The sequence below is a fragment of the Perna viridis genome, chromosome 6 (assembly GCF_037379345.1).
Source record: "Perna viridis isolate PV_CMFRI_1.1 ecotype Kerala chromosome 6, ASM3737934v1, whole genome shotgun sequence".
Lineage (NCBI taxonomy): Eukaryota > Metazoa > Mollusca > Bivalvia > Mytilida > Mytilidae > Perna > Perna viridis.
The window spans coordinates 31,083,545-31,102,702 of NC_142450.1; the positions used below are offsets into that span (position 1 = coordinate 31,083,545).

Here is a 19,158-nt window from a genome sequence, read left to right on the forward strand (position 1 = left end):
TTGTTTCAGATAATGCTACAGATCATATCCGTCTTTTTTATTATCAATATAAGTGTTGGATTAGCTAATGGTAAGTATTAACATTAAATATTTACCAGATACAAAATAACATACAAGTATTGCACGCAAAATAAGTTACAGTTTGAATAAAAAGATATAGATCTACAAAGATATTTATAACTAGAAGAGAATCTGGAGAGAAAAAAAACAAAACCATAAAAGATAAATGGTAAGGAAAAGAAAATGTGAAGTATTCATCTCTTATAGGTGAGTCATTTTTTTAAACCTATTTGTTCCCCATAAATACAATGTACAAGTACCTTGTTTTGAGTTTTTGCTAGTTGTTTTCCACGGTGTTTTAATGATTATTTTGTTTTATCTTATTTCGTTTGTTTTGATTTGTTTAAAGTAGATGTTTAGAATTGAATTTTGTGTTGTTTTTTTTTTTAATTTCAGACGACTGTAAGAACAGCACATTGTTTCATTCAGTATTTCATGCTAAACTCATGGAAAACAGTACACTTCGTGAGTTACTAACACAACTTCTGCTCTTTAACAATGTTCTCTTAAAGAAGTAACCTTTACATCACTACTTTATCATCGTCATTTATTATGTTATGTTCAAGTTTATCTTTTCTATTTTTGTACAAACCACATCGGAACGACCAATGCGATGTTTCGTCACATTGCCATTCTGATAAAACCCTGATACAATGAATGTATAAATAAGTTCGTATTAAAACTGCTTTTGTAAATGTTCTAACTCCACTTTCTCATTATCAGGTTTGGACAAATTGAAACATTAAACGGTCATTTTGTCTGTCGTTTTTGTTTTAATTTTTGTTTGTTTTGCATCTTTCGTCTCCAGCATTTTATGTATATTATATTCATCAATCTTATCAAATTTGAACAAAGCATGTTGGGCGTTTTAGTCTACTCAGAAGTGCAATTTATTTGATAAAACAGAAATGCAATAATAAGAGGATAATGTATCGGTCTGTAAGTGTCTTTGTGAACATGAAACGAGCTAATATGCGTTTGGATTATCAACATCACGTCTACGCTATCGAATGTAAGGTATGCTAATACTATTCAAGTTATTATATTTTAACAAATTTAAATATCGAAATTCTTTATTAAAATGGAAGCTTCTTTGAATAGTATGCTACTTTTTATATCTGTTTAGTATTGTTTAGCTTTATCTGCATGGTGAGCTTTATTATCCCCATCTTTATTATCGGAGACAAATAAAGAAAATACTAGCAGTAAGAAGACTTTCTTTAAAAAAAATTGATTTAAAACCATTAAAATTAAAATGATTAAAATGAAGCTGGAGATTCCCAATGCATTTATCATTAAATGAAGTAAATTCGACAAGAAAAAAATGGATTACTTATGATTAAACAAATACTAAATATATTTAATCATTCTTGTTGATTGTTAATTGCAGTATGAGAATAAAATTGTGTTTTTGAAGAAAAAACAGTCTTTACGTATATAAACACAGGACTTGGGAAATGTTCCGCGAATCCTTGAATTTTGCCCCTACCCATTATATATTTACATGTGACTTGGTATATGGGAGTACACAGACAGAGTATATTTCGTCTGCATTGACCGGGAAGATGATTTCGATTCCACTAATTATATAGGAATACATCATAGTTCCATATATTATAGTTTTGTTTTTTCTAAAGTAAGATGCCACAAAAATAGTTTTCAAAAGGTTAAGTTAAGAACTTATGTATTCGGTCCTTTAGTGAACTTACCACATCATGTGATTTCTGTTACAATCCCAATACGACCGAGAGCTCGAATTCCAATCAATTTCTTTATTACAGAAAAGTTTGGAACAGTAGTATACAAGTTATGTACATGTAATACAGCAGGCATATGAAACATTTATTGATAACAAAATATTTTTGTTACAATACTAATAAGTTCAAAAATAAAATCACAAATGATCACGAAACCCCATTTTTAACTATTGTTTTTGTGAAAGTGTTGCTTGTTAGTTTCTTATTGAACAAAAAACGCGCATCAAAACTGGCAAATTAAAAAACAACGCTTCAAATTAATCTTATTGACCTGATTTTGGTAAACGAAACCGTGGCATCTGTCAGCGTTCAATAAAAATTCAGTGATTCTGAAAATATGGCAGTATTTATGGGAAATTCGCGGCTAATTGACGACTAAAGGAGATTCCTTGCAGACCGTTTTGAAGGGAAAGAGCAAAACAAATTAGACAAAATTCACTTTGTTTACGGGTTGCTCATTTACTTTTTTCATTGTTTTTATGTCCTTTGTTGTATGTTTCTATTTTCCTTGTCTAGTCATTGTCTTCAGATTGTGTACTTTTTTATTACCGCTCGAATCCTGATTCCCTATATTTCCCTTTCATATTGAATACTTAATGTACACCCTTTTGAAAAAAAGTAAAATGGTTTTTTTTGTTTTCGTTTTTTGTTTTTTGTTTTTTTGTTTGCTTGTTTGTTTGTTATTGTTTTTTTTTTGTGGTAGCTGCACTTACGATTGGCAGTGTTCAAATGAAGTTCTGCTAATTCTATGTTTTAAGGATCACGAACTGGCACATCTAAAATTAAATATTGACTTAAATAAAGGTTAAAGGTAAGGTACGTGTATAAACTAAGGAAAGAAATTAATACTTTGAAATTAGCATTGAGCCCATAGCCAAGAAGAATGTGAGTAATATTTATATAATATGGTTCCCTGGTCAATATCATAAGCGATACTAGATCGCTAAAATATAGATTGCAATGAAAGTAGGTTCTGTTAAGCCTGTTTTTATTTACTTTTTTTAAGAGATTCGTTACCATTCTGCGCCTGTTGATACAGAGGAGCTTTGTTTTCTACTAGCGATTGCCGATTTTGTATTAGTTGTTGTTTGTTGTTAAGTAAAAAATTTTGGAACTGGTTCTTTAGTGTAAGATGCTATTTTGGGACATAGCGATTGCCTGTCCGTTTTAAAGTGAATTGCTATTTTATCTGATTACTATAGCTTATCTCTTGCAAATTCTCATCATGCATCATGTTACAGATAGACCATTTCGAACAGAGAGTTCGTATAATTCGGAATAAAAATACATAGTTGATTGGTCCATATTGATATTAATGGCGTTCAATACGTTTCACTGTTAAGTTGTAGCTATTTGTCCTAGTCCAAACAGATTTGTAAAACGAACCAATTGTTAACTTATTATCTTCCTGAGTCTGTCAACGATGAATGTATCTGGCTCATTTCAACCTCTAGAAATAATGTGGAAGGTAGCTGCTTTGAGACTTTGATGAAATTTAAGTTTGTTTCAAATGAACAATATTATATCATTTAAATTAAAACGTCAATTTGACAATCATATAAGTTTACTCCTGGTATTTTTTTTATTTATTTCAATGCAGTGTCTTAAAGCAGACGTGAATAAAAAACATGGTCTGACACCTGGCCTTATTGTATTTAAATTCTTTAATATTTTTATTATTGTTATTTTAATATTTTCTGGGAAAAAAATATATAGTACAAGACTTTGGCATCATACAATACTCTTCTATTTTCTAATTATTAGATGTGCCTCAATTTCGACACTGTTGTTGGAAATTTTATCTCATACCTCTTATAAGATGTGCGACCAGTAGGTTAATTGATTGTTTGATAGAGGATTGTTTCCTGGGAAATAATTGTTATTGTAATGAATTACTGTATTGATATTTTAATAACTGTTATATTAAAGCATATATTAACACATTGTTCAGGGCCATCCTCTATGAATGTTTAAAGTTTGGAATGCGCGAAATGTTTCGACGACTATATATATATATATATAGTGAAATCAGGAAGAAAAACTACCCGCCCGAACATAAAGTATTATTGCAAGTCTTAAAGATTATTCCACAGGTTAGGGGTTGCTGTATACGTTGATATGTACAAGAAAGTGACTCTTTCATGAGTAATACTTTTTTTCCTTTTTTAATCAATACAACAATAAAGGTAATGGAGGTTGATTTGTTTGGACATGTTTAAACTAGAGTTGGCTTCAAAGTGTGGAGTATTTCTCGCCTATCCTGAGATTTCTGCTCATTATTCTTCCATACATTCATTTTCAGCCATTTTTATTACATAAGTAAATGCTTTTTTGGGGGGTTGTTGTGTTGAAATTGAGATGAAGGGACGACTAAACTGAATTGTGGTATATTTTCAATTTCATTTTATATGATGTCGGGTTTACCATATACCATTGGTTCGGGGTGTTGTCACCCAGAAACAAACAGCCTTGCTGAGTATATTGTTACTGCTGTTACTGTCTCTACATTGCAATATGATTGCATACCTAAAATCCTACATAAAGTTTTATTTCAGAACCTTTTGACACAATCCCTTTGTTCACAAAAAAAAAACACAACCACGTGACTTTTTTCGCATTTTAATATATATATATATATATATATATTTAAATTCATTTGTAAAGCACGTTCTGTGATAAAATACTGTATCAACATTTGATTTTCAGACGACCCAATATTCATATATGACAATGCATTGAGTGGTGCTTTGAGTTTCGTAACGTGTAACGATCGTTTCTATTTCAATGGATCTACAGTTTATCAGCAGAAAGACTTGACGAAAGACTGCGTAAGCTTAAATGTGTTTTCTACCTTAGAATAAAACTAAATACGAAAACATGTATTACTATTTTTTTACATATCAACACTTGGATCAGCAAAATACCTTGTAGCTATCATGTGTAGGCAATGTGATATTTTCAATGGGTTTCATAATTTTACGTCTTTAATAAAGAAAAGTTTGGTGTGATCTTGTTTTGGCATATGAAAAACTTAATAATTATTGCATGTTCTCATACTATTGTCGAGTGTCAGTTAATCGGTTAAAATAGACACACACGTACATTAAACTATGTCATCGAGTTCATTTTATCCTCAGGGTTATTGATTTCATGCATATGCTTGAAATTATCGTAGACTATTCTTTTTCTTTAAATATGAATTGAATTACATTTTCAGTCAGTCATCTCATTTTCATGTCGTGTAAATTGCAACGGAGGAGGCACACAGGCAAGTGTCATGTATATTTTGAAAATAGTTGAGAATGCTTTAAATTAACTTATATCCTTTTTACAATATTGTGTAATTGAGCGCTTATACCAATTTCCTCTAGTCCTTTTGGCACATTTTGACCCGCGTAATCCAAATAGTTTTTTCGATAGCAATTTTAAAGTAACAACACGCAAAAGTAATAATAAAGGTCCGATAGCTCAAAATCTTTGTTTGATATTCCTGTGGTATTGTTATTCAGATGGACACGAAACTTTAAATATGTATAATATCTAAAGTTAAGTGAAATTTTCAAAATTAATTGATTACTTGTTTGAGTACCAATGTTGTTTTATTTCTTTATTTATTAATGTAATTAAGATAAGAACTTCAGGTTATACTTCAAATCTAGATAACTGTTGGAATCTTATACTGTAAAAAAACGGTTTATTTGAACAGTTAGGAAAGCTATCTATGTATTGCTATCGAAATGTTACAATAAAGTATTACAGTATGTTTATGTATTTTATGAAAATGACCACTAAGTAAATTAGTACATGTAATAATATACCGGACATACAGAATAACGGCAGTTGTTAGGTTAAGACATTACACAGTAGGGCGAGATGTTTTGATCTGTCAAGACATTCAAACCTGACGTCATTCTGTTTATCGGCGGCATCACAGTCGATTTGACGTATCGGTGTCATTGAAAATTGCTTACATATATCAGTATCACGACAGTAGCTTAGGATAGAAACTATTAGGCAGTGATGAAAATAAAAAAAAAAAACAACGAAGTTGCCGATAAAATAATTTCTTTAAATATTTAATTAGGTAACTTCTGTGAAAAAATCCTTCTATATGTATCCAACCAACACCAGCTGTAAAAACTTGACATTTTGAAATCTAAGAAAATTAACAACTATAATAAACGAACGGATCGGAACGCAAGTATGAAGAGTAATAACAAAATCACTGAGGATTATACATAGGTCGACTATTTTGTCACATTTCTATATAACACATTATTTCAATAACAAATTTTTAATGATATTGAACATTGAAATTACACCTTATGACGTAAATAAATATATATTTTCTTTATACATGTTTGATATTATGGTTATTAAGATCAACAATTTAAACCATAAATCTAATCCAGCTCGCAATGATATACATGTTCCTTGTTTTATTATTTTCGTGTTGGTATATTGAAAGGATCTTAGGATAAGCAAGAGGTTCGTTCCACATGGTGAAATGCACTTTAATGAAAGTCAATATTCAGTGACAGTTAAAGAGGTATTTAGCTGTATTTTTCAGTTGGTTTCTTTTTTGCTGATGACATAATTACAAGTCATTGATAGACACTGATAGACATTTAGGTTGGCTTTAAAAAAAGTTTTAAATTCTGTACAATCCAATAAAATATTTTTTGTTATGTGAGATGTAAATGTTTTATATATTTGTTGGTCCATTCTACATTCTCTACCAAATTTTGGTTTTGAAATGGTATTAAATCAAATACTGAAATGAATGAAACAATACCGTTTTGAAAAAAAAAAATGTTTTGACGTTAATGAAGGAACAAAATCACTTACATTTAAACTATTACTATATCATATTATAAGAACTGTTACATAGGATAAGTAACATCATTTTTATTTTTTGCAAGGGTTCTCTTCCGGGTTTTATTACGAGCCTTAATGGCCAAATCGTGCAAACAGATTGTTATGGCATAGGTTCAGGAACGGGTAGCAGCCTACAGATTGAGGTGAGTGTTGATACAGTTTTGTCAATATTATCTGTTTGTTTGTTGGGGTTTAACGTCCGAGCAGCAATATTTCAGCTATATTCAGACAATGAACATGAAATGATAAAAAAAAGGATGGGTCACAAGGACAACAGGGTCGACAAATTTTGATTGCCACTAGAAAAAGGGGGGATGGGTAAGGTCGGGCAATTTAGCCTCCTGTGGCGGAGCGCAAAGGTTCCTACTCCTATCGAATACCACAGCAGGGTTCTTTAACGTGCGAGGAACGTGGCATCTTTCCCAACACGGTGCACCACTATGGTTTGCGGTCAGGTTTTCCGTATTATAGCTACAACCCCAGCATGTAACATGCCAGGGGTACCCCATTCCACCACCTGGGGCACACATCCCAGTTGCTCTGTGGACAGAGCGCCTAGCCCCCGGCTAGGTTTCTGAGCACTATTTAGTCGCCTTTTACGACAAGCTTAGCGCTGCTGCAGGCCTATTCTTTTGACACCCGGACCTGCACGGGGCTCAATATATCTGAATAAAGGCAATACAAAGATGCAGTTGTTTTCTTATACACCTTCTTATAGACTGTTCAGAAAGAAATAGAAAGAAAAACTACAGTTCTTGCTTTACATACACCCAAAGTAAATCCCACCCACCCACCCCACCCCTTTTCGGAATGTTTTAGAACACTTTTTTTTACTTTTTTATTAGCTATAGAACGAGAACGAGAATTCAGCTGAAACATTTTAATTCATATATACCACTGACGTGAATTTGGGATTTTGCTTATGTTTTACCTTTAAATTACATTTTCGAACTTTTTACAACTAAACTTTCAGTTTGTTTATCCTAAACTAAGCTTCAGCGTTTCTTCTTCTTTACGTTGAATCAAAACATTATATCATTATGAATGTCATGTCTTAGGACAGTTGAAGTGAAAAATCTACCCCTATGCAGAAATCAAAACAGTTTTTTTATTAAAATATTTATATTTTGTATCTTTAAATTGTGTAACTTTATAAATTAAATGAAAACCTAAATTGAATTCTGTTGAAAGAATTGGATAACTTCGAAATAAAACTTAAACGTTTGTTAAAACTATATTTGAATTTCCAATCTCAGAGACATAAGAGCCTGTGTCATACATATTTGACTTTAAATAATGTGTTCAAAGTACATATATATTACTCAGTTACTATGTTCATTTGACTTGTTCACACAGAGGCTTCTTCTTAAATACGTGTTCATGTAGAATTAACTTCAGTGATTTAAAAATATCAAATAAATTTGTCAGCTATTATGATGCACATACTAGGATAATAAATAACTGAATCATTAGCTAAAAAAATTTAAACAAAAATCCACTAACATGTAAAATAATAATTCTAGAACCATTTTACTATTCACCATTTTTCCTAACTCACTTCACGAAATTTGTAGAATTGCTATTAATTTTTTTTATTAATTATGTATAATTACTGACTGATTTTAGTAATTATGCATACTTACTGAAATTTCAGGAATAATGCATATTTATTGATTGTAACATAATTCTTACACATACAAACATAAGTTTCCACAAAAGCAGTATTCAAATTATTGGAATTTGAATTATTTTATAGAATCCTTAATATGTTTTAACCTCAACACATATATAAAAATAATCTAAATGGTATACTAAGGTACCCGAAAGGACCAAGTAAACATTCAGCGTGGAATTGAAATTGACCATCTTATGTATTCAAATTCATATATATTTATTGTTATAATTTAAAAATAAAATACTGCTGGTGGTTCAAAGGTCCTTTGGAGATTCACCGACCCAGTGATATGAATTGTCTGACCCGTATAATATCACAGATATTTAACAACATTTGCAGTACTTTGTATTACGTAATTCGAAAGCCCTGAACTACTGAGACTTCACTCTTTGTATTGCAGACGGTAACAATTCTCGTTGCTGGAATCTGGCTTCATATTTCGATATTTCTGGTTATGAGTTATTCTTGAATTCAAGCAATTTTCCCATAAAACTTTCCTGTGTTTTATTTCTAATTTAGCTAAAGGGGGGTTACTACTTGAAGCACACGTGCAGCATACTGAAATTTGCAATGAATGATGACAAGGATAGCACAAAAATCTTTGTTATAAAATCGATTGAACCAGCGAACTACGTAGAGTCTCATAAAATACTGACACTTTTTTTAACTTCTTATCCAAAATAATGTCAGACTCCTTGATTTAACACACAAAAGTTTGCATTCTATTTTGTACACCATAAAAGTTTAAATGTTGTTTACGAACGCATCTTTTATACAAATCGATTATTTACTCAAGAATCGATTTTAATAATTTATATCAAATTAAATGTACAATTTAAGTAACACATTTACAAAAAGATAAATATTTTTTAAGGGTAGGATTACATTTTAGAAAATGAGTAGTCGACTATTATGGAAATATATAATATATATTATTCACCGACATTTGCAGTAACACAATATTTAAGAAAACCCTTAAACACTGAGGCTTCATTCCTTGTTTTTAACATGGTGTTTAAATAACGTTACTCATTTGACATTCCCTAGTATAACTTTTTTAATCGGATAAAGTGGGTAAATAATCGAATTCTTCTTTTTTTAATGAAAACTTTATACGTTGCAGAAATAGTCCAATAAAAGAAGGACTTGGGAATATGAAATAAGAATAGTTACCTTCGGGTTTCAAACTTTTTTATACTGTAAAATAATCCATTTTTTTTTTACTTTAACATGTGATTCATAAATAAGAGGTAAATAGGTACCTTAAAATCATCTGAAAATTTATTCAGAGTTTGTAACCAGAAAACCGTCTGTCATTGGACTACTAAGGACAATGCTCGAATCATTAGGGCGGGGCATCAAAATTTGATCTTCAACAGAGAGAAAATCTGTATCAAACTGATAGTAACTATCCAGTACGAACTAATAAAAAATAAGTGTAATCAAGGGAACCAAGGTTATAGCGGTAATCAAAAGAATGTAATCCAGGGACAAAGACCAGACATGGAAAACAGACATACACAACAAAGAACAATAAGTAACTAAAATCATACATACAAAGTAACAAAAGTAAATGAGCAACTGGGACGCCACTAAAAACTGGGAGCATGGACCAGGTGCTAAGAAAAAGATAAATTATTTCTACAGATAAATATCGAACTTTCTTTTTTTTTCATTTTTGCGTACAAAAGATTATTATCGAGTCTCCCTTAGACCATTTAGCCTTCCAAAATTTATTTAAGTTTTCATTTCATTAATGTTTAAGCGCGCTATAAACTATTTTTTATACGTAGGTGTTCATGTACATTCCATTTATGCGTAGGTGTTCATGTGCATTCCATTTAAATTATGTTGTACGACTCAGACATAATCAATGACTCATCCCTGTTTTAAGTTTTTGTGCCGGGAAATTTGAAATATAAGTCTGTATTTTTATTATAAGTGGTATTTTGTTCGACCGGCAACATAATGTAGGGTTTTGAAAAAGTTATTAGCCAAAGTTATGGTCTGCCGGCCGAGTAGGGTTCTGCCCGCAATTCCTGGACCTGTATAAGGCGGGAAGCACAGATGGCATATTGCATCAGTCTCTCTCGAGCTGAGAACATCTCGAACAGACCAAAAAGGAGCTTACTACCGGTCCCAATGGCATAGCCAGGTACATAACATAAAGTTTCCAAGTATGCAGAACCATTTTTGAAGTAAAGATAAAGTAAAACTCTTTTAAAAAATAATATCGGAGAAGAATCTTTTTTTTAATAACCCCTTCACCAGAGAAAATAATGGCGGATATTTACGTCCGTTTTGACCACACAGTTTTGAGTCTAACTATTTTTGTAATTGAATGTCAATGCGATATCCCACCACACTGACGACCTGCCTTATATATAAGAGAAGTTACATATATATTATGGGGAAAAGGGAAGGTCATCATCCGACATCGTATTTCTTGGTTGATTGTTATGCATTGATTAATTGTTAAACTGGAGTTTATTATAAACTTATTCATACACATTATTTTCACGTCGATATTCTTCATTATTGCATTCCCTTCTGCTTGAAGCCAGTTGAAGAAGACCAGACCCACTCGCCCGTCTATTACAATATTGTAGTTTTTTTTTTAAATCTCAGTCCTAAATTGGCTAGAGAGGATGTAAACATTCAAAATAGTAAAATCGAGAAAAAAATCCGAAATTCCGCATTTTCCTTCTTTGTCAGAAATCAATGAACACTGCATACACACTGTGCCATGAAATTAATGAACAAATTGTTTGATCATTGTAAGATAATATTATTTTTCAAAAGTTTGCCTATTGTTATCGGGGGAGATGTAGCATGTTTCTTTAAAAATCATGAAAAACTTAATAAAAAGCAAAAACGTAATGGTTTCCAGAACTATGTAAGTAATAGATAGGTCTCATACCAAATTAAAATATCTTATGTTTTGACCTGTTACTGACTGATTGAAAATTAACAACCTATCAAAACAAAAATACTAACATTTAAGCACGAATTCTTCTTTTTTTAATGAAAACTTTATACGTTGCAGAAATTGCCACATGATAAACACTTCAATTATAAAAGAAGACATATTTTAATAGCTAAAAAACCATAGTTTCAAATACTCCGCAGAGTGGGGATTGTAAAATTCTACAATACAAGTAATACAGTATATTTTATTTTGTAGACGAATTACAGTACTCATTTTAGTAATAACGGATTTGATATTCGTACTACTAGAATTCTTGATTATGAAGAAAAAACAGAATACACTATTCAACTTATCTACCAGGTATTATTTTAAAATTGAACTAAATTACCTTTGAGTTGACGACAAAGTTTTGCGAACAATTTTAAAATATATCGATAATTAAAAGCATATCATCTTGCAAGCAGAAGTTCACAGTCGACAGTTTCACATGAATCAAAATGACTCGGTGATGTTAACATCGTCTTGATGCCGTAATTTTAATTACTGAATATAGTCTTAAAACTTTTCTTTTATCAATGTGTCAACATTAAAAATTATGATTGTAACATAATAAACACGAGCTCAGTTAATTTTCAATACAGAGGTGCGTTACCAATTATTGACTGATACAATTCCTTATTTGAAAATTATACAGCCAATTTATATGTATTGCAATTCAGCGCTATACATATTATTTGAGGGTTACTAGTACTGTAAAATTATAAAGACATAAATAAAATAATCAGCAGAGAATGGTTTCCGCAGTATTGGACCTTGCGTCTATGTTTTATGGCGTCCTGATTTAAAATTAACCATCATATTGTTGCATGATACTGATAGGTTCCTGTATTTGGTTTGTTATTTCTATCTTAACCTTACTGGCGCATCTGATCCATGCTTTCAGTTTTAAATGTCAGTCCCAGTTACTTGTATATTTCAGTGTATTCAAAAATTATTTTTTGTAATTTCTTGTGTTTTGTCCGTTTTAAAACATGGTCACCTTAATTTAATTAATATGTCTAGATTTTCATAAGACGAACATATTTCTATCTATGAATGTATTCATGAAAAATATATCTTGCACACATATTTTAGCAATACGACGCAGATGCAATGTTCCACCGACAAAGTAGGAGTACCTTAATTGTACGCGTTGAAGATATTGATGACTTGGACCCAGTGTTTAACCACACATTGTTTATATACAACATTACAGAAAATGTAAATTATTCACTTATATAGATTCTTAAGTTGTACCATATGATATGCAATATTTGACTGAAAAGGCAATCTGAAATACAGTAATATATATCCGAAATATATCTATATCGAATTTACCCAAAAAACTGATCTATCCATATTTAAAATCGAGAAATTTAAGATTTGAAATTACTTCTGGTATTTTCAAAATATTGATACCAGAAAATTTTACACAGACTGATTTGTATAACAAATGCAACCAATATATCAATCAAAATCTACGGTTTTAGGTAAATGAAATTAAGAATAAAGTTTACTATAAATTAATCTTGGAAACTAATGCTAACAACAAAGAAAAATATTAAACTAAAAGCGCTACCCAAATTAAGGTTTAATTGGTCGTGGATTATGGGTTTTATTCAGCGAACCAATGTTTGAAGACATCTTTAATTATCTTTAATTGGTATGGCAAAGAAACTGTGGTATGACGATACATTCAGCATGTTGCATATTTCAGAGTATCTTAAGGTCTAAATGAAATATATCTCTTAAAAAGACTGCAGGGCTTTTTAAATACATTTTATCGTATATATAACTACCAAAGGAATATCATTAAAGATGATTCAAGCGAAATCTTTTTTATTGTTGATTATTTAATCGTTATTTTTAAGACTGTACAAGAAGAATGGAATGAAACGACGCCTAAAATGTCTGCTTATGACGGAGATTTTGGAGAAGCACGGCAAAAATTGAATTTTTCTTTTGAGAGTATGTCAATTTCGCACAATAAGATTTTTCTGACAATCTTTTTCTTTAAATAATAAAAAAAGATGCATGAATAATTTAAAAAGTATAATTAACCTACAGTGCAATTAGAGAGTTCATTCGTGATTAATTGTATGTCTTTAAGACACATAATACTTCATTTGGTTAAAGTTTGGTTTAATTCACTTGCTATTTACATTGTCTATCTATAATCATATTTAATTATGCCATCATCACAGTTTAACAAGTCTATTTTAATTAACAATATAACCATTAATTTGCATTGAGCGATATCATCAGACCTACCATTTTGGTGGCAGGTTTGTGCATTTCAAACGGTCAGCATTTTTAAAGATAAAAAAATTGTAAACATTAACGCGCAAAAGAGCTTGGTAATTTTGTTAATGTGTAAGACGATTAATAATGCAGACGACAGAACAACAAACGGAGAATTCGTGCTGAACCCGAGTGACGGTAGCTTAAAAGTAACCACTGCACTAGACAGAGAAAAGAAAGACTTGCATTTATTGATTATAGAGGTAAAATTTTCATAAGTCTTAGAAAAATCTTTTTCGTTGAATTTATAAGGCTTCTTTTGGATGGTGACTGTATTAAAATAACTAATCCATAAAAAATGTAGAACTGTACGATACGTCGAATATCGTCAAGTTTAAGGATATATTAACTTGTGAAAGAGCACTCAAGGGAACCAAGGTTATAGCGGTAATCCAAAGAATTTAATCCAGGGACAAAGGCCAGATATAGAAAACAGACACACACAACAAAGAACACAAAGCAACCAAAATCATACACAAAAAGCAACAAAAGCAAATGATCAACTCTGACTCCACTTAAAACTGGAAGCATGGATCAGGTGCTAAGAAAAAGATAAATTATTTCTACAGATAAATATCGAACCTTCCAAAATTTATCTCTTTTCGTGTTATAATATAAAACCAACCGTATAACGTCCAATTTTAAGAAAATATAAAGATAAAAGGATATGCATAAACGTTTAATAAGGTGTCACCATTTATTCTTCTTCTTGAAATTTCATATATTTGAATGTCATAATTTTGTTTCCCATCAAACTTGTAGAATTATTTAAAGAAAATCCATCTTCAGAAATAAATCGAAGTATTCAATGCCTCTGTCGAAAGCTTTTGGCTTCATACATGTTACAGGTGGAGAAAGCTATTGAATAATACTATTCCTTTTTCTGCTTTACAAGAATGCAAACATAATTTGTATAATCAATGCTTTAGAAGTCAAAGTCCTTACTTTATTATCAAGTAGTAAACCAACATAATTACCAATGCCCAATAATTCTTTTCTTTTCTTTAGACAGGAGAAAAATTTGTGACAAAAAACCTGACGCTCATCGTATTATTTTCATCTAAAAAAAAAACTTACATATATTAAGATAATGCTGCGTTTTTAAAAATAACAATGGTTAAGACGATCTGACATCTGACATTTTCAATTTTTCAAAGAATTGATGATTTTATTTGAATTATATTGGTAACTAAATGCTTTAAAGTTGAATCAGATTCTCAAATGCTATTATTATACCTGATGTATGTTAAAGACGCTTTCCGAGTTTTTCATCGATATATTTATATTCACTTCTTTATGATTTCAGGTCAAGCAATTAAACAACTTTCAAAGAAGTGCAACGGCAAGCCTTCAGATTAACGTACTAGATGAGAATGATAATGTTCCTAAATTCGATACAAATGTTCCTGTCCTTGAAGCGTGGATCGACGAACATTCCAGTAGCGATACGATCATAACAAGAGTCATGGCCACTGACAAAGATACGGTAATTTCACAAAAAACAAGTATACTTTGAAATTGTATAATTCATTTATTTCATTTTCACAAGTATAAAAACTATCGAAAACAGAAATTAGTAACAGGCTTTATATCGCCTGCCTTGTCCTTAAAAAAACAAAACAAAACAAAAAAAACAACGAAAGCTACAAGGAAAAAAATTGCTGGATTACTTTACGGCAAAAACAATAAATAAAACAAAGAAATCCTCAAAACTGTCATTTTATATATAAAAAAAACGTATATCATATGCATTAAGGCCATGGGCAAGCATACCCCCTTATTGTAAACAGCGTTCATTATTGGTGTACTTGAAACACATTTCTGTCTTTTTGCCAAAATATAAGCGCAGCGCTAGCTCAGGACTAAAGGTATAGCAAAGGCCGTGGCGTGAAAATGACAAAATCGGCAAAAACGGGGTTTTCCAATAAAGAAAATACAGATTCTAAAAATTGTAAGGTACTATTAAATAGTTCAATTTTCAAGTCTTTGACTGAATATGTGGTTCATAGTATTTTATCATTAAATTATAGTCACAAAGTAAAAACAGCATTTATCTCTTCTCAAAATTTTCCATTGAAAATTCCTCGAATTTTGAGATCATCACCGGACAATATAAACCGACTTTTTGCAAGAAAACATTTTAAAGCATGGTTTCGGTGAAACAAAATCTTACTTGTTTGCCTCAGCCTTAGTCTTCTAATGGGGGTTGAATGAATGAATGAACCCCCTACCCCGATGAGGGTATCGCACATATAATAGTAATTGACCATGTTTATCATGATAACACTATTAGACGCATGAATTATAAATTTTAGCCTCTTTAGCTAATGGTTTTTATGAGGAAAATCTTGCTAGAAAAGTACAAGATTAAAGACTTGGGTCCTTCCATTTTTCCTCTTATAACAGGAAAGGCGTTCCAAATTTCCATGAATATACTACAATAACTAACTATTAATGATATGGATGAGCTTGTCATAAAATTACAATTGCAGAGCTAAAGCTTATATTTCATTTGTAAATGAAAACCTGATGATGAAAAAAAGTAAATTTCAGTTTTGTATTTTTCAATCTTTTTTAGTGAGTTCTGTTTTTGTAGGCACAGTGAAGCAGTCAAAACTGAAATGTACATAATGTTGGTTTTAATGAGAAATTTTACATCAATAAAGACTTAAATTTTGTTTTTCACTACTTTATTTAAACAGTTGAGTTTTCCAGTAGATATTTTTGTTAGAAAAAAGATCAACTAAAAGATTAGATTTGTTATTTTTGTGAACAGTTTAATCTCATCTAATCAAAAGCATTTGAAACTGAATTAATATAAAAGAGACAAGCAAGTGCTAACAACTTCATAAATTCCATATGTATGCTTAAAGCAATATTTTCCTTATTTTGTACAGTTCAATAAACAGAATTGGTCAATTGGTTTTCATTGTTTTATGGTGAAATGCAATTCGATAGCTACATATTTTGAACTTGTACTGAATGATACCCTGACAAACTGCTATACCAAGTTATTCAACGAACAATTATTACCTAACATGGTGGTTTTCTAGTATTGATAGACAGCTTATCAAGTTATTTTTTTTAATCAAATACTCTCAGTTAATTTGTTTGATATAGCAATTCTTACGACTATAAGGCTAGCACTTTTTATCTTCTGAACTTCTACTTGTGGGGTTATCAATTGTATTTAAATATCACAATATTCTTCCCTTCCATTTTTTTTCGAATTGGCATAATAAGTTTTATCAATTCAGTTTAGATGATTGGAAAAGTCAAAAATTTGATATTAATATTTTCATTTTCAGCATTTTTGTTACATGCATATCAAAAGTCAGAAGAATAGAGTTTACTTGCACTTCTTGATAGGTCGATAGGTTTTTTTTTTTCAAATGAAATAATGCAGTTTGCAGTAATAATAAAAACAAAATAGTCGTACAGCTGTTTTATCAATGGGTTACACACTCTAAAAAAGATGCCTATATATTCTAATTTGGAATCTGTCTAGTGAAAAAGAAGTGAAGATTAGCTTTTTGCGATTCAGAAGGTTAAGAGTTTGACCACAATACTTTATAATATTCTTTATGAAGTAAATTAATAAAAAATAATTTTTTCCTAATCATTTCTGGACATTTTGATTGTAACGCACAATTAGTTCATAAACTAATAACTGTTTAATATATATATATGCCTGCTAAAATCCCTCCAGGGCCGGAGAAAATGCTGTAATAATCATTTTTTGAATATATTTTATACCAAAAAACACCAAAGTAATATACATTTTGTATCTTACTTTACTATTGCGTTTGTATTGCTGCACAAATTACATATTTTTGAAAAATATCAAAAGCAACCAAAGTGTTTTATAGTATGATGACTCGTAATATTTCCTTTCAGAAATAGCAAATTTGATACAGTACGATAAAAATCCACTTCTGTAATGTGAATTGTGTTTGTGTTAAATACCTAAAAATGCCATATAAACAAGTGTAACCGATTAATTGACGGGGGTCCTTTTGTGATTTGTGCATCTTCATCTCTAATTACATAAGGATTGCACAAGACCATTAAAATCATTTTATATTTATAGTATCCAAATAACAAAGTAACATATATGTTGAGTGGTTATACAGATCAATTTTTGGTAGAGAATAACAACGCAGAATCCGGTACTATAAAAGTAAATACTTCAGATTTACTGGATAGAGAAACACTTGGTGATGTTTTAACTCTCCATGTAAGTACATTTGTATTAAATTGATCTGAACGGTAATCTGCATTGTTTTTAACTTCTTGCAACTCATAACTAATATTCTGTTCAGTAAAGCTCATCATTTTTTGAATGAATTTAATTTAATGCTGTCTTATTATTGTTCCAATCACAATTAAAATGACATGAAAATATTTTCGTTTTTATAATTACCTAACTTTTTAGCTCACTTGACCCTCACTATGTGTCCATCGTCGGTTAACTTTCTCCAGCATGTTCTCCTCTGAAACTATGAGACTAATTGTAATTAAACTGTGCATGAATATTTCTTAGGGCAGTTTTAACAATCTGTATGAGGGGATTTTGAATTTTGCAAAAACTGTCGCGACCATTACTAAAAATTAACCAAAGGACTAAAATTGCAGGACTTATTGCATATTACCGAATAACAGTTGGGTTAAGCTAAAATTTGGTAGGTAGTAAATTGTTTAGCATGGTAAGATGAAACTATATCGAAATTTTCAGAAAGATCCGTAGCCGAATGCTTGAGTTATAGCTCCTGAAATGGATTTTTACCCAATTTTTAGCATTTCCAACTTTGAAAATCTTCTCTAAAACTACAATTTGAATGGTTAGCAAACATTGAATGAACGATTGTTAAGATATCCTTCACAATGGAGATTGTTATCTGTCGAAATATATGTGACAAGCATTACTAAAAATTGAGGGTTTGTGGTAGTGACTCGAAAACCAATGGAAGACAAATTTTCATGAAAATCTGTCTATCGATGTTGGAGTTATTGCCCTGATATTTCAACAAATTACTATGACAGATTTATTTTAAAATATGAAAACTGGTTGGATAACAAAGATGCTCTCTATTCATTAAATGATTCTTTTGGCAATAGTACAATAGAGTCAAGGGTCCAGCTTTAGAAAGCTAAAAAGACCATATTCAGGCTCTTTTTAGCTTCTAGTTTACATGGTCCTAGACTGCCATTGTAACATCGAAAAGTATTCTGCGTGAAATACTTTTCACTGGAAAAAAATTACTATTAAATTCAATATGTAGATATTTTATAATAGATAATATTTTCTCTGGGTATGATATTGTTTCCATTCAAATCATGATGAAATATTCAAATGTCTGAAAGGGTTTCCTCTAGGGGTTTTTGTTGGGTGAAAAGAATTCATAATGTTAGGTGTTCATGATTGAGATTGTTTTTAATGAGATTTATTTCCAGCATACTTAAGAAATTAATGAGTAATCAGGATATTTTAAGATATTAATCAGAATGTCATTTTATGA

The 19,158-nt window shown here is 30.7% G+C and overlaps 1 protein-coding gene across 2 annotated transcripts in view; it reads left to right on the plus strand.

The window, feature by feature from the left end:
- LOC148614534 (uncharacterized) overlaps nt 1-19,158 on the plus strand; it is a 41,838-nt gene that overhangs the window by 5,510 nt on the left and 17,170 nt on the right. For both annotated transcript variants that reach the window (XM_088588682.1, XM_088588683.1), the window contains 12 exons: nt 10-70; nt 457-525; nt 4,524-4,645; nt 5,035-5,085; nt 6,286-6,366; nt 6,740-6,838; nt 11,555-11,659; nt 12,434-12,559; nt 13,210-13,306; nt 13,733-13,842; nt 14,946-15,125; nt 17,730-17,876. In XM_088588682.1, coding sequence (XP_088444808.1) covers nt 10-70; nt 457-525; nt 4,524-4,645; nt 5,035-5,085; nt 6,286-6,366; nt 6,740-6,838; nt 11,555-11,659; nt 12,434-12,559; nt 13,210-13,306; nt 13,733-13,842; nt 14,946-15,125; nt 17,730-17,876 — 1,248 coding nt within the window. The remainder of the gene's footprint in view (nt 1-9; nt 71-456; nt 526-4,523; nt 4,646-5,034; nt 5,086-6,285; nt 6,367-6,739; nt 6,839-11,554; nt 11,660-12,433; nt 12,560-13,209; nt 13,307-13,732; nt 13,843-14,945; nt 15,126-17,729; nt 17,877-19,158) is intronic.